Raw genomic sequence first — 14,594 nt, 5'->3', positions numbered from 1 at the left:
AACCTTAGGTATCTTCAGAACGGATACGCTTCCAAGACTGCGCGTTGGCTGGTAGATAACGGAAAAGTAAACAAAAGCTTATCGGACAATACTGAGGGACACCGCTTTGATTGCCGTCTAGCGCGGCTTCCCCAGCCAGTGGTGAAGTCACTGACTCACTTTATTTGGCACTGGCCATGAGCGGATAGACTTCCATATTTCGTCAATCCACTCGGTTTATGTCTCTTTTCTTGTATGAATGATGTCGCGAAGATTGTCTGCTGGCTAAAACTTGAATTTTGAAGGAGCTACCTCCATTGCCCACTTGGGCGCAATCGCCGCTTTTCTTTCTTCGCCCGCAATCATGCCTTCAAACACTGGAGAAACGAACGACGAACTGAGCAATGACTATGTTGCGGAAGTATTAGCCAAGGAGGCCCGTGACAGCTCGATGAAATATTCGGCTCAAGGACTAGGTGCTTATTTACCCAGAAGGTACGATATCTGATGTGGAGTTGCACCGTAATCAGCGTTGTGTTGATGTATGTCGCCTCGCAGGCCTACAGGTGCAGCTCCTAAACCGAATACGAGATTTCTACGCAATATCATAAAGGAAACCGACAGTCATAACGCTGCATTGAAGCGGAAGGAAGGAAGGGAAGCCAGGGAACGAATGCGACAATTACGGGGCCAAGCTTCGTCTTCCTCGGCGAATGATACCAAAGAACGCGACCGTCATCGATCCCGGCACCTGTCGGGCAACTTGGACTCGCTGAGAGACACAAGAGGAAGCCGGGATTCAAGTCATCGCCCTCATATGGGAAGCCGTAGGAGTCGTTCAGCTTCCTCGGACAGAGATCGGTCCCGCAGACACCGACGAACCCATCGATCTGACGACAATGATGAAAAGCGTCATCGATCTTCAAGGAAAGAACATCGCCGCCGCTCATACACACGTAGCCGCTCTCCACGAGATGATCATGCCTCGAATTCTCGCGATCGCTACAGACGACATCGACGCACGGTCTCATTGTCGCCCTCTCGCAGCCCATCACCAGACAGACACAGGGGCCGGAAAGGTAGAGAGGATACAAGACACGACACTCGCCGCAGCTCACTCGATGGTCGCACGACACGTGAATACGCCACAGCACGTGGGAGAGTGCGGACACCATCTCCTCCGAGAAAAGAGTCTGGGTTTGAGTCTGATCCACTCGAGGATTTGGTGGGACCACTACCTCCTAAGCATGGTGTCGACAGCGATTCGGGAGCGATCCGCTCTCGGGGTCGGGGCGCCTATAAAGCCAACTTGAGCAATATCGACGCTCACTTTGCTCCCGACTACGATCCTACGCTGGATGTCCACATGGAAGATGACCATCAAGATCAGCGAAAAGGGCCCTCCCGACGCCCTGTTCCAGGTCTTACAACAGAGGAAGATGATTGGGAGCTCGCCCTCGAGGCGCTTCGCGACCGTGCTCGTTGGAAGCAAAAGGGTGCGGAAAGACTACGAGAAGCGGGCTTCAACGATGCTGTCGTTGATCGATGGAAGAGTACTTCTAGTAAAACAGCCACAGGCGGTGGTGATGATGAAGGCAGACTTGAAGACGTGAAGTGGTCAAAGAAAGGCGAGGGTCGTGAATGGGATCGGGGAAAGTTTGTCAATGACGATGGACATATCGATGTCAAGGCTTCGTGGTAGCATTGTTTAGAGGAAAAGGGTTCTATTCAGCAACCGGAGTATGGGGGTTGGAGTATTTCTGTATGGGTATGGCTGGGGGGAATAGCATACATGCGAGCCCGGCGTTATGGACAAGTTAGCTCGTTCTGTATGATTATGAACATGATTTAAGCAGTGAGCCTCCTTTACTTGGGACTGTAGTTGTGGTGGTGACCTGTCAGAATATATCATGATTGCACTCAGCAAATTGAGGGCATACGAGCTCACAATGACAAACCTAATATCATATTATTGAGCCTGACCATATCCGAGTCGCGGATATTTATTTTACTGACATGCAAAAGAAAATCAATGTAGCATCTAAAACTTTTTCTTCAGCTGTGCACCTAATCTCCACCCATCTGGCAAGATAAGTGTTGATTCCGCGGCTTTGTCAGGGTGCGGAATTACAGACACCAGAAGGACTGCTTTCTGCGTACTAGGGATATTGCACCATATTCCTCAATCAAGGCTTTCAGATTTCTAAGAATCAGTCAATCAGAATTGTCAATCATCATATGCCCGTCATATTTCTGGAAATTGCATGGTCAAGTGCGGAACCTTTTAGATATATAACAACCTCGGACCTGCCCTTTCGTTTCAACACCAGATCTTTCACAGACTCGTGCCAACTCTTGAACAAAACATACTATAAAAATTACACACATTTTCTCATTTCAATCTCTTGATCATCTTCACAAGCAATGACGGACCAATTTGCTTTCTCATACCCGTCTCCACTCGAGGGCTATGAAAACCTCGAACCACTGACAGAGTAAGGCTCCGGCTCTTCGGAAGGACTGAGTCCAGGGCGAATATGCATAAGACACGAGGCAGGGAAACTAACGAGACTATGATAGTGAAAAGACAGAGGATGGAAAGTCCCTCAAGAATCCCCAGCATGGAATCTTAAGTAAAGCATACGAGGAATTCCCCGACCCTCTCGCTAAAGGTCGCCGTGGAGGTTTTGATATCCATATCTATCATTTTCAGGTTAGAAATCCTTCAATATATTGGTGACGGTTTCGTCCATAACTGATTTTCCCCAATTAGAATAATCCAGACCAGGTCGCATACGCCAGAGCTCTACATGAAAGAATCAGACGCGAATGTAAGGGCGCCTTTCCCCTGTTGTCGAGCTTCTTGCGAAAATCCGGTTATCTGCAAGTCAAGTAGGAAAATGACTGACAGGATGCAGTCCCTGAGCTTCGCATTTACGCCTTCTTCGACAGGCCAGTAGGACCTCATCCGGTGGCCATGTTCGAAGTCAACGTCTTCACGCCTGCCCAGTTCGGTGCGTTTGTACCTTGGCTAGTTATCAATAGGGGACCGTTGAGTGCCTTGATCCACCCAAACACGGTCGATTCAGAGGAAGAACGAAATCATACGCAACGTGCTACATGGCTTGGAGAGAGGATTCCGTTAGATCTGCGGGTATTCAAGCTGATGAAAGAGGCGGAGAAGAAGAAAGAGCTGGAGGCTGCGCAGGACGCTGGAAAATTATAAATCGATGCTGACCTGTAAATATGGGAACAATGCAGAGAACTGAACGTCCAGGCAAGCCGACTTGTGTCGAGGTGTTGTAGAACTGTCTGCAGGGCTATACATATAGTTAATACCAAAGGCAAAGGCGCCTGCCTGTTAAATATCGCTTTGGTTGAATCGAAAATTAACCTGAATTAGAAGGCGCCGAAATGGTGAGTGAAACCCTGTAATACAACCCTTACCTTTCTGAGAGTAGATTGTCATCTGGCTAAATTATCTGATGACTTGAGTGGCGGCGACGGTAACTACTGAGTCAAGCATATCACAATCAATCAGCCGTCGTTGACCAACAATATCACAGGATCCTTCACAATGTAACCCGAGGTCAACGTGACTGGACGATCACATCAACCTGGTATTGATTGGAATTCTTGACCGCATCACCCGCACCATGCTTATTTACGCCCTGGAATGACCCCTCAAGCCACTTATTGATTCAAGCCATGTACGGACGAACTGTAGCTGCAGCTCAGATTGTCTGGTCTTCACACGAGGTTGATTGGATGATTCCTGGTTGCTCTCATGGTCTGTCAGCTGCAGCAGAATCTGATTCTAGCTTCAACTGCAGTGTGAAATAATATGTGCTGTAGATTTGAGAGGCGGCTAGGATGGCGAATTCCTGAGGACTGATGATCATTCAGCCCTGGCTTCTCGGCACCCATTCTGACTTATAAATTGCCTGCCGTTCATGACTATCCTCTCTGAAATGATTTTGAATCGATGACTTGGGATCACGCACAATCTAGGCTTAGACCGTTGATTGCGTCTGTCTTACCAATATGCGGGCCCCATGGACGTTAGTTTTCGCGTGGAATATGCTACAACCAGCAGTCGCGACCGCAGATACTGTTATGAAAGATCTCGCGGCAACAAAGATACCGAGCTTCGTGCTGGAATACGGTGCGTGTGTTTGCAGCAATCGAGTATGATCTTCGAGCTCTGACAACGGCGTAGCACCTCTTGTATGGCTGCATAGCCAAGATCCGTACATGCCCTCCGACATTGGACAGCAACTTGTACATACTACGCCAATGGTGGACCATAAACCGATCCAAGGGCTCCAGTCACCCTTGAATCTTGATAACCTCGACAGCTTGAACAGTCTGGGCAACACAAGCGTTTACTTGACATCCCTGGAAGGTATTAACGCTTCTCCGCAGCCAGCGTGGTTCAAGGGCACCGCTCCAGATCAACAGGGCAAGACGAACGGCGCCGTTTCCTCAATGATTATTATTCGTGATCATAACAATGGGACGGTGGATGCCTTTTATTTTTACTTCTATGCGTAAGTCATGGCCGAACTGTTCGGTGATGATCATGGCAGACTCATGGATCAAAAGGTACAACGAAGGAAACACCGTCCTGGGTATGGAATTCGGTGACCACGTCGGGGACTGGTAAGTCGAGTCAAAAGATCATCAGCATTGGCGCACAGCTCTCATGCAATATAGGGAGCACAATATGATCCGATTTTCGAATGGCAGCCCCCAAGCGCTTTGGTATAGTCAGCATGCCGGAGGACAAGCCTTTACATACGACGCAACTGAGAAACAAGGCAAGCGGCCATATGCATACTCGGCAAAAGGCACGCACGCTGTTTACGTTATGGCGGGGTGAGTAGACCGACGCATAACCTTGATGATGACGGCGCGTGCTAAGGGCATGAACCGTGCGCAGCGATCATGATCATACGATTCCCCATCTCAATCTCCCCGCTGGATTTGTTGTTGACCATACTGACCGCGGGTTGCTGTGGGATCCCGTACTGAGCGCCTATGCATATAGCTATGATTCCGGCAGCAGGACCTTTCGACCTTATGACCCCAGTTATCCTGTTAACTGGTTGAACTTCAATGGACAGTGGGGCGATGATGCATTGCCGGGTGGGCCTGAGCTATTTGGTCAGAAGAAGTACAGCGGGGGACCAAATGGACCGAAATTCAAGAAGCTTGTTCGCGACCAAGTGTGTCCGGACAACCCATGCATTGTCATCCCGTTTCGAGTATGGAGAACAGCATCGGTAGAGCAAGAGTGATCGGTAATGCAAGGGAAATGCGGGACAAAGCTTGATAACTGTGGAGACAAAGAGTTGAAGCTTTCAGGGCCCATTATTATGGCCTGGTGGAGGCTGTGATGGCAAGATCGTGATTGCATAAGCCCCAAGACATTCAACTGGTACTTACGTTTTAGACTATCTAGTAGAATGGGGCATTGCATAGACAAAACATGTGGAATCACGAGAAGGGTGACCATGCTTTACTTACGGAGATTAAGACTGAATATCGTTTGCGGAGCAGATAGCTTACCGTTTGTATATTTACCGCTAGGTGCAATCGATCGCTTGACATCAGGGACACTCAGGGGATCTGGAAACTGATCTGCGCCTGAAGTGCAAATTGCGCCAATTCTGGGAATGTGCGGCTTTCACAGTCCAAACAATGTGGTTCTTTGAGTATTCCTCATCGCCTTGGAAGAGATTTCGATGTCAGTTGCGTCGAGGTTTCTATGGTCGATGGTAATGCATAATTAGGTTGTATTTGAAGGGCATCGGGAACAGTGACCAGTCCATGGTCGTAAAATGAATTTTCTATCACCACTTGATCCATACATGAGGCCTTTTAAGACCTAAGGCCGCATGAAGGAACCTTTGTTGTTCCGGCCCGACACCAGAGTCAAAATCAAAACACTCGGATCAAAGGGGTTTGGAGTTCCAGGACAGATTATAATAAATAATCTTATAATCTTCCTCTCAGAGACAAGAAAGGTGGAGAGCCCTACACCACATGATCTCATATCTCCCGGCTGTTCCTTCCTGGATTGCGTGGTTTCTTGGCAAGCTAAACCAGACAAGGCAATGACCCCTGACTAGGAACGGAGTAAATACAGCACGTAAAATTCAGACCCAGACATAGTCTCGATAATCAACAATGTCCCCCATCTGATGGATCAACCTGCATGAACGTTGGAGATGTGGGTGCATCCAGGAGAGATTAAGTATAGGTGGTGGCTCGTCAAAAAACGCACCTCTTCATACGGAGCACTTCTGCTTTATGGAGCCTTCATGAACAACCTGAATCAATGGTCATTTTCAGGTGTCATGTCATACTCGACTGCCGTGGCCCCTGAATGTGCTCAGATGCCCTTGTGCTGGCGAAAGCTACCTAGTCCAGTTAGCCACGAATGAAATTGCTCAGTCAATGTGCCCCTCCGTAAAGCAAGCTAAAGCTCCAACAGTTCAGCCACTAAGACAGAAGACGAGGGTGACCACGAGTCCAGGACCAGTAACGGAACCTAATTCTTAGCCAGTAGGTTCGTCCGAGTGGGGAGCGCTCGAAAGTCGAGCCCCTGATGAGATTATTATTTGCTAGGTATCTCCTGCCCCTGAATCTAGTCGAGCTCAGAAGTTCCTCAACAACATTTAGCTGGTTGAAAGAGAGAGAAAAGTAAAAAACTACAGTAAGACGCGCTGGACACCCAAGGGCTTCTCTGGAAGATGATTGAAGACATAGATGTAGAGTAACATTGGCAAGCTTTGTATGTGCTTGTAGAGCAAAACCCAGAGTTCTGAACTGGACAAAAGAGGAACGAATAGTTAAATATTTAAGGTAGGAGCCTTTTTTGGGAGAAGAGACCGTTATCGCGCTCTGTTCTTTGGGCTGATCATCATCAGTCTGGGGCGCCGTCGATTTGCTCCATCTCGATTCATTCTTGTCCTGTAAACCTCCTTTCTCTTTTCTATCCTTCCAACCCTCTTTCTTTCTCTTGGATCTTTCTTTTCTATCCAAGCGCCGCTTCAGTCGGACGCTGTGAGCAGGTATCATCCGCTTCGTTTTGACCTCAAGGAAGGCATACAAAAAGGGAAAAAAAAAAGAAGGCAATCAAAAGGAAAATCTGAATATTAAAGGAGGAAGCTTCATCAGCAGAATCCGAAATCTCTTGCTAAAACTTACAATCGCTCTTTTCTCCATATTTTCCCTCCTCCAGCAGAGACTTGGGGCTGGTTCCGACAAAACACTTGCTGGGCTGGTGGACGTCATTTAAAATCGGGCCCTTCTGATCCCTACTCAGTTGGGTTTCTTATCATCATTCATTCGTTTCTCGGAGGCGTGTATCCTGGCTCTCAGAGGATTCCGACCAGCGCATCCTGTCTCTGACCTGCACCGCTTCAGAGACACCATTTCACCGGCCTGTACTCCTTATTGTTTACGACAACTTTGCTGCTAGGCAAGAGACGTCGACAAGAACGTGCCAAAATCGATTTTCCCACGTGGAGGAATACGCACTGGTACGCTATACAGAGTCAATTGGCACCAAATTGATACAAGGTCAGTGACGTCGGTCTGAAATAGGAGTAAAATTGTTCGATAAATTCAACGGATGAACCAACAACATCCTACCGTGTAATTGAAGCGCGATTCGGATGATTGCTCTGGCTGACTTGCATACAGCATCTACTTTGCAGGCGCCTCCACAGTTTTAATACATCTAAAATTACTCCAGGGACAAACCACTGTCATTCTGAAGTAACATAAAGAGGGTTGGTGAAACGTCCTACTATTGGTGAGAAGTTCTATATCTGAGACACTCCTCATTCACAGTTTCCCCACTTTTCAACCGAATCACAGCCTGTCAGTGATCATTAGGAAGAGGCCTGTCGGATTAACACCAATAAGAATGGCAACCGCGTCGAGACCCCGGACTCCTGGGCAGACTCAGCCTTCCTCAGACACACTTTCTCCCATCACAGAGAACGGGAACGGTCAGTCCAAGGATCAACGTCGTGCATCATCTCTAGGTTTTCTTCGTCGTGCAAAGTCAACTGAGCCGCTGAGTGAAAGGAAACCGTCCGGAAGCAGAAGCAAAAAAAGAACGCAGGCGCAGGAGGAGGAGCTTCGCCGTCAACGCGAGTCCATGCCACAATTCCCTCCTCGTCTGCCCGACCTGGCACCGACGCCGGTCATCGAGACTTTTGGGGGCGACGGACAGCACGACAGTGTTCCCACTCCGTCAAAAGAGACAATTGCTTCTCATCATAACCTTGCCATTCGCAGCAATATGCCTACCTCTGCAGAGGCAGTTGATCCTTACGCGCGTACGGAGAGTATGACCCACCGTGGACGTTACAGCTATGCGAGCAGTGCTGTCAGTACGGTCAACAACCCGCGCAGGATGCGGAGGCGCAAGGACCCAACACCCTACAAGTAAGTAGCAACATCGCGTGAAAAGTGGATGTGGAAATATGTGCTCACATTCTGAGTAGTGTCCTTGTCATCGGTGCTCGAAACTCGGGCAAGACCTCCTTCTTGAATTTTCTCAGGAAATCTTTAACTATGCCGCCACACAAGCATCCCATTCGATCTCCAGAAGAAGTCGAAGCATACGAACGCCACTCACCTGCCAACGAAGGCTTCACCTCTCACTACCTTGAAACCGAGATCGACGGTGAGCGTGTGGGTCTGACCCTGTGGGACTCTCAGGGACTGGAGAAGAATATCGTGGACATTCAACTGCGCGGTGTCACCGGATTCCTGGAGAGCAAATTCGAAGAGACTTTGCGCGAGGAGACGAAAGTGATTCGGTCCCCCGGCTTTCGGGATACACATATCCATTGCACTTTCTTGCTTCTTGATCCTGTGCGTCTGGATGAGAACATCGCTGCCGCTGAACGCGCTTCACAAGGAACTTCCAAAGCAACAGATACGCCAGTGATTGGGGTTTTGGATGAGTTCCTCGATATTCAAGTTCTACGGACTGTCTTGGGGAAGACCACTGTGGTTCCTGTCATCAGCAAGGCCGATACAATCACCACAGCTCACATGAGCTATCTGAAGAAGGCGGTTTGGCAGAGCCTAAAGAAGGCGAACATTGACCCTCTCGAAATTCTGACTCTGGAGGACGAGGACGAATATACGTCTTCAGAAAGCGCCGACGAAAATGAGGAGGGAACTGACGCGGACGACAACGCGAATGAGGAGCACAAGGCGGAATCGGACCCTGTCGATAAGGGCAAAGCTGAGGTCTCCACTCCAAGCTCACCGTCGCAACGAAGCGAACACACAATTCAGTCTTCAGGATCTCAAGCCGCCTATCAACATCTTCCGTTCTCCATTCTATCCCCAGACCCTCACTCCCTCGAAGCTGGGGATGAGCCAGTTGGTCGCAAATTTCCCTGGGGGTTCGCCAACCCGTACGACCCCGCACACTGCGATTTTGTGAAGCTCAAGGACTCTGTTTTCACCGATTGGCGCACCGAACTCCGCGAAGCCAGTCGTGTTGTTTGGTATGAACGTTGGAGGACCAGCCGTCTGAACCGCAACGGTATCTCCGCCTCGCCGATGCAAAAGATCTACAGTGGGCGAATGGGCCCTTCCCATGACGGCCGCCGAACACGGTAGGAACTTGGAGTTTGCAGCTCTGATTCGTGCCTGAACAGTCATTCAGTCTCTCACCTCGTTCGAAAACGAGCTGAGGTTTCGGCACGCACCTCGATCCGCTTATTTGCCTCCTTTGGTGGGTTGGAGTGTGATAAGCTATCAAATGTCCACTTGACTTGCAATTTTCTTTCTTGGCAAATGTATTCATTTCTTTCTCTTTCTGTTCTCTACAGGTCTCGACAATTGCCATTGTTGGGACACCTTGTGTGATGTGTTCCTCGCACACTGAGCTGTTTGAGCCTCGCAGATGGAGCGAATTATTTATCTCCGTCTCAGAATCACTCGTTCAGAGCCCCGAGATCGGGATGAGCAGCATTTGCAGTAGCTCATCTGGATACAAAAACAACACTGTCGATTACTTTCTCCTGCTCTACCATTTACAGCCAATTTCTGCCTTTTCTTTATACCACTTGCGTGTTTTCTGTGATATCACTTTTGATGACCTGGTACCTTGTGATTCCGAATACGAGCGGTGTACCGAATACCACGAGCATATGGCGCCATCATGCTTGTTTTTTCTCTTTCCAGATCTGGTTGTCAACCCTCCCAGACGGTGTATTTCCGATTCCCCTTTGAATCAGAACTAGTTATTCTTTGTCTCCCTTCTATAACCTCACGCTACTTGCCCATTCTCAATGGTAGGCCTTCTTGGCACCGCATTCGGATGAAGTTGATACTTATCAAATTTTATGATGTCGGAATTCAAGAGATATTACTACTAGTACTCCGTACTTCACTTCGCACTCCTGACGGCACCGGAACTGTGGATGGCAAGGCTGAAGAAAAAGCTCAATTTGGCCAACCTGCCCAGATACGAATCATACGAGGCACTAGACTGCAAGAGGAGTCGTTTGACTCAAGTCCAACTGTGGGCCATTTTCTGGCACCGTCATTGGTGTGCATTGCGGGTTGAATGATCTGGAGTTGATTTCGATTCGTTGCAGCTGGAGGGGCATCCTCTGTTATCTGCTGCATACTACTGCACACATCCTGGCGCCTTCATCAGAAGACAGGAAGTACGTACAGCTGAGCTTCAGCGAAGAGTGCGGCTCAAACTTAAAAGGCATCGCAAGACGAGCGCGTATCTTTAGCAGTGATTGAGATACTGGAAATAGGAGGAAAGATTTTGATGTTTGTCTCTTTTCTTGACCTTCAACGCAGAGCATGCAGCTGCATGCTTATCGAATTGTAACCAGCCCCGCGAATTCCAGCGCGGGATGCAGACCACCTTGAGCTGTTGTGTGTGTGATTCCTACCATTCTTAGCTTCAACCTGTTCAGCTGGACTTTGGCGCGACCGCCGATGATCACAGTAGAATTCAGCCTCGGGCCAGTAACAAAAAGAAAGTGGTTCGCTCGAGCCGCTTTATGGATTCTGAGCCTCTGACCGATCTTTCCTCTGTTGTCTCTTTCTCACATTTCTAATCTGCTTACCCTCCTTTCGCTGATTTGTAGACCTTGACTCTTTCGATTCTTCTTTCGCCTATATTTCCACCTCATTACTTCATTATTCCTGTCCTATTGCTATTCTAAATTTGAGTTTCTGCTTGTCAAGCCGTTATAATTGGGGTCTCGCAGGTCTCTCAAAACCATGTCACTGCAAGTCAATGACCCACGGTCGCGCGGCCGTTCCAAGTCTCCGAGCGGGCGCATCCGCGATCGTTCCAAATCTCGCGACAGCCGATTACCTTCTACCGCTCCCGACGCTGCGAGGTCATCGGAGAGAAAGTATCTCGCTACCGATGCGAGGGACGACCATCTGCGCTCGAGATCCCGCGGCCCCCGAGATAGCAACACTTCAGTCGCTAGTCATCGAAGCCGTTCTCGATACGATGTCTCAGACTCAGCGTCAGAACGGGATGATCGCAAGGACAAATATGTGCGCAGCGAGCGACGTCGCGACCACTACTACCAATCGGACTCGGGAGAAAGCAAGACTGCAAAGCGCGATGACAGAAAGGACTATGCGCGGTCGCCAAACCTTCGACCAGTGAGGTACGAGAGTCCCTCGGATGACTCCTACTCGGACTCGGACGATGAGGCGCTGGCCTACGGCGATGTCCCTAGCGATCTGGAGCGTGATTTCTACGGATACAGAAAGCCAGCGCGTGCGTCCTCGCCTCGCGTAGATGGTCCAGTTATGTCCGGGGCGCTCAATAGCGCTCCTCCTGCCAAGCAGGATTCGTCGCGTTCCCGTCATGCTTCAGATGAGGACATTCCCGGCCATCATCCCAGCTATGCCAGACCCGGACAGTTCCAGTATGCCATGCCGTCACAGTATGGCCAATTCCAGCCTAGCTATCCTCCGACGTCATCTGCACCGCAGTCGAATTGGGCCCCCATTCCAGAGTGCGAACGACCGGGCTTCGTGCCCCCGTCATCACAGGCCGAGACGCAATCCATCCCAGGAGCATTTCCGCAACCTGTGTCGACCTACCCTGAGATGACTGGTGCGCCTACTGCTCCCCTTCCAATGCCTCAATATGCGAATTTAGGGCAGCAGAATCCATATGCAGCTCCCAACAGTCGTCCGCTTTCCGTCTCCAATGCTTACGCTCCAGCCGTCAGCTCTCCAAATCATCAGCGCGCTTTATCAAGCGATGCAAATACGCATCCTGCGTACGCTAATCCTACACCTTTTCAATACGCCCATATCGATCCAAATGTGAAATATGGCTCCAAGAATGGCGCAGTGCCGTATAAGTATTCTACGACACCCCAGTTCTCCAAACCGAGTGAAGCTCCGAATGCCGAACCCCAACGTACTAGGGCCAAATACTCCGCAGTTCCACAATTTCAGAAGCCAGCCGCGACAACTCGTCAGGAGAATGAACAGCGATTTATCGAGATAACGCCCGGGAATCGGACCACTGGCCGCCCTGCCAGTCATTCTGTCTCCTCTGCGAACAACCTTTCAGTCGCAGGGGCTGACCCAAATCTTCGACCTGCAAGCCCCATGCTAGAGCCTTATAAGGGCACATATCAATCCATATCTCCAATGCCGTCGCCTATTGTGATCCCCTCCAAGTTTGACGACGACATTTCCGACTTTGAGCCACTTGACGGAAGCTCAGACGCGGACGGGAGGAGGAAACACTCGCGAAAGAAATCCAAGGATGAAAGGGATCGCAAAGAGCTGAAGCCCGAACGCGCTAAACGCGACAGCAGCCGGGTTCGTCACAGCCGACACGAATCTCAAGACCAGGCAGTGGTATTGATCTCACCTAGCAGTGTCCGGAAGAAGGTCACATTTTATGACCCCGCTCCGGACGCCATTACCATGCAGGAGGCTTTGTCGCACACCATCAACATTGATACCAAGGCTCTCATTCGTGTGCTGCCTCACCTATCCAGCGAGGAAATGCTAGACTTGCGCAAGGAATACAAGAGTCACGTGAAGCTCCAGGGCAAAGGCATCAATATGGCCAAACATATCCGGCTGAAGCTGGGCAACAGTGCGTTTGGGAAAGTATGCTACGCAACCGCCCTGGGCCGCTGGGAGTCGGAAGCGTACTGGGCCAATTGCTACTACCAGTCTAGCACCTCGCGGCGGGAACTCCTCATCGAGTCTCTGATGGGTCGCAGCAACAGCGACATCCGCGAGATCAAGGAATGTTTCCGTGACTCACGGTACTTGGACAGCCTGGAAAAGTGCATGAAGGCAGAACTCAAGGCGGACAAGTTTCGAGTCGCAGTGCTGCTTGCCCTCGAGGAAACACGGCTGAGCGAGCGTGAACCCATCGATCCGAATCTGGTCCAGCGCGACGTTCGGGACTTGTATGGGGCCCTGATGTCACGGCACGGGGGCGAGACCGCAATGATCTACATTATTGTACGACGGAGCGACGCACATTTGCGAGAGGTGCTCCGCGCGTATGAGAAGATCTACAACCAGAACTTTGCTCGTGCAATGATTGCCAAGTCGAAGAATCTTGTGGTACGTATCTCTACTTTTAGTTCCGCGAGTATTTCTCATGGTCTTCTAACTTGGTTGATGACAGGGTGAAACACTGGCGCATATTCTCAATGGGGCCATCAACCGACCCATGCGCGATGCTCTGCTGTTGCACCAAGCCCTCCGCGAGACTCGCTCAGGCAAAGAGCGGTCCGAGCTTCTGATCTCCCGGTTAGTCCGTTTGCACTGGGAGCCGCGGCACCTGGAACAGGTTAAGAACGAGTATCGTCGGCGCTATGGGGAGCGGCTTGAGGAGGCGATTGCCGAGGAGATCCTGCCGTCGCCTGGAGGAAGCGAATGGGGCGAGTTCTGTATTGAGTTGGCGCGCAGCTCGAAGACTATTACTGGACGCGGGTGACGTCTCTATCATGCTTAACGATTTCGGGTTATGAGTTATGCATCATGAGTTGCTTGGTTTTACGACACGGGAATGGTGTTATATCCTCTTGGCGTTGATTGATTTTGGATCAGGCAAAATAAACATACAAATCTTTTCTTCAGGGTGGATGCATGCTTGACAGGGGTACACTAGGTACATACTGTAAACATCTCTGAAAGCGAAGACTAACTAACTGACCCCTCACACTAAGCATTAAGCCTTAACTAGGAGGTCGCTTCCCAAAGCCAATAGGGGATTACTGAAGGCGAATTGTACAAGTGCTTGAAAGAGTTAATATGTAGTATCCACACAGTAAGTGTGCGAGTGAAACGAGCATTCACTCCACTGATTCGGTAGGTAGAGTCTCACTCTCATCCCAATAGTATACATAGCGAAGGCTTTCGTGATGAATGCAGGCGAGGTATCTTTGCGGGGCGTGGTCAATCAGAAGAGAGATACCAGTACCCAATAGTCCTGCACAGAGATTCCGACGTTAGGGCGATGTAGCTATTGAGCCGAATTCTCAAGCCAGGAATCTGCGTGTTTGCGTTTTGACCAGGGTAGGCTTAGTGGCTGAGTTTTG

The 14,594-nt window shown here is 49.8% G+C and overlaps 5 protein-coding genes across 5 annotated transcripts; all 5 read left to right on the top strand.

The window, feature by feature from the left end:
• Nucleotides 1–343: 343 nt before the first annotated feature.
• Nucleotides 344–1,681, top strand: NFIA_070270 (uncharacterized protein; the record flags this gene model as incomplete). Its single annotated transcript, XM_001263752.1, has 2 exons — nucleotides 344–474; nucleotides 538–1,681. The coding sequence occupies 2 exons, from the start codon at nucleotides 344–346 to the stop codon at nucleotides 1,679–1,681; spliced, it is 1,275 nt and encodes a 424-aa protein (XP_001263753.1).
• A 1,108-nt stretch (nucleotides 1,682–2,789) lies between these two features.
• NFIA_070260 (DOPA 4,5-dioxygenase family protein) lies at nucleotides 2,790–3,205 on the top strand (the record flags this gene model as incomplete). The annotated part of the gene is made up of 2 exons (XM_001263751.1): nucleotides 2,790–2,810; nucleotides 2,891–3,205. 2 exons carry the CDS (start codon nucleotides 2,790–2,792, stop codon nucleotides 3,203–3,205), a joined length of 336 nt encoding a protein of 111 aa, XP_001263752.1.
• Nucleotides 3,206–4,233: 1,028 nt separating this feature from the next.
• Nucleotides 4,234–4,645, top strand: NFIA_070250 (uncharacterized protein; the record flags this gene model as incomplete). The annotated part of the gene is made up of 2 exons (XM_001263750.1): nucleotides 4,234–4,529; nucleotides 4,585–4,645. The coding sequence occupies 2 exons, from the start codon at nucleotides 4,234–4,236 to the stop codon at nucleotides 4,643–4,645; spliced, it is 357 nt and encodes a 118-aa protein (XP_001263751.1).
• Nucleotides 4,646–7,918: 3,273 nt separating this feature from the next.
• Nucleotides 7,919–9,639, top strand: aspE (septin; the record flags this gene model as incomplete). Its single annotated transcript, XM_001263749.1, has 2 exons — nucleotides 7,919–8,445; nucleotides 8,505–9,639. The coding sequence occupies 2 exons, from the start codon at nucleotides 7,919–7,921 to the stop codon at nucleotides 9,637–9,639; spliced, it is 1,662 nt and encodes a 553-aa protein (XP_001263750.1).
• Nucleotides 9,640–11,268: 1,629 nt separating this feature from the next.
• On the top strand, nucleotides 11,269–13,990 carry anxc4 (annexin ANXC4; the record flags this gene model as incomplete). Its single annotated transcript, XM_001263748.1, has 2 exons — nucleotides 11,269–13,614; nucleotides 13,679–13,990. The coding sequence occupies 2 exons, from the start codon at nucleotides 11,269–11,271 to the stop codon at nucleotides 13,988–13,990; spliced, it is 2,658 nt and encodes an 885-aa protein (XP_001263749.1).
• Nucleotides 13,991–14,594: the final 604 nt, after the last annotated feature.

The sequence above is a fragment of the Aspergillus fischeri genome, genomic scaffold, assembly GCF_000149645.3.
Source record: "Aspergillus fischeri NRRL 181 1099437636252 genomic scaffold, whole genome shotgun sequence".
Lineage (NCBI taxonomy): Eukaryota > Fungi > Ascomycota > Eurotiomycetes > Eurotiales > Aspergillaceae > Aspergillus > Aspergillus fischeri.
The sequence above is the reverse complement of the archived record's forward strand: the minus strand, read 5'-3'. Positions and strand labels throughout refer to the sequence as shown.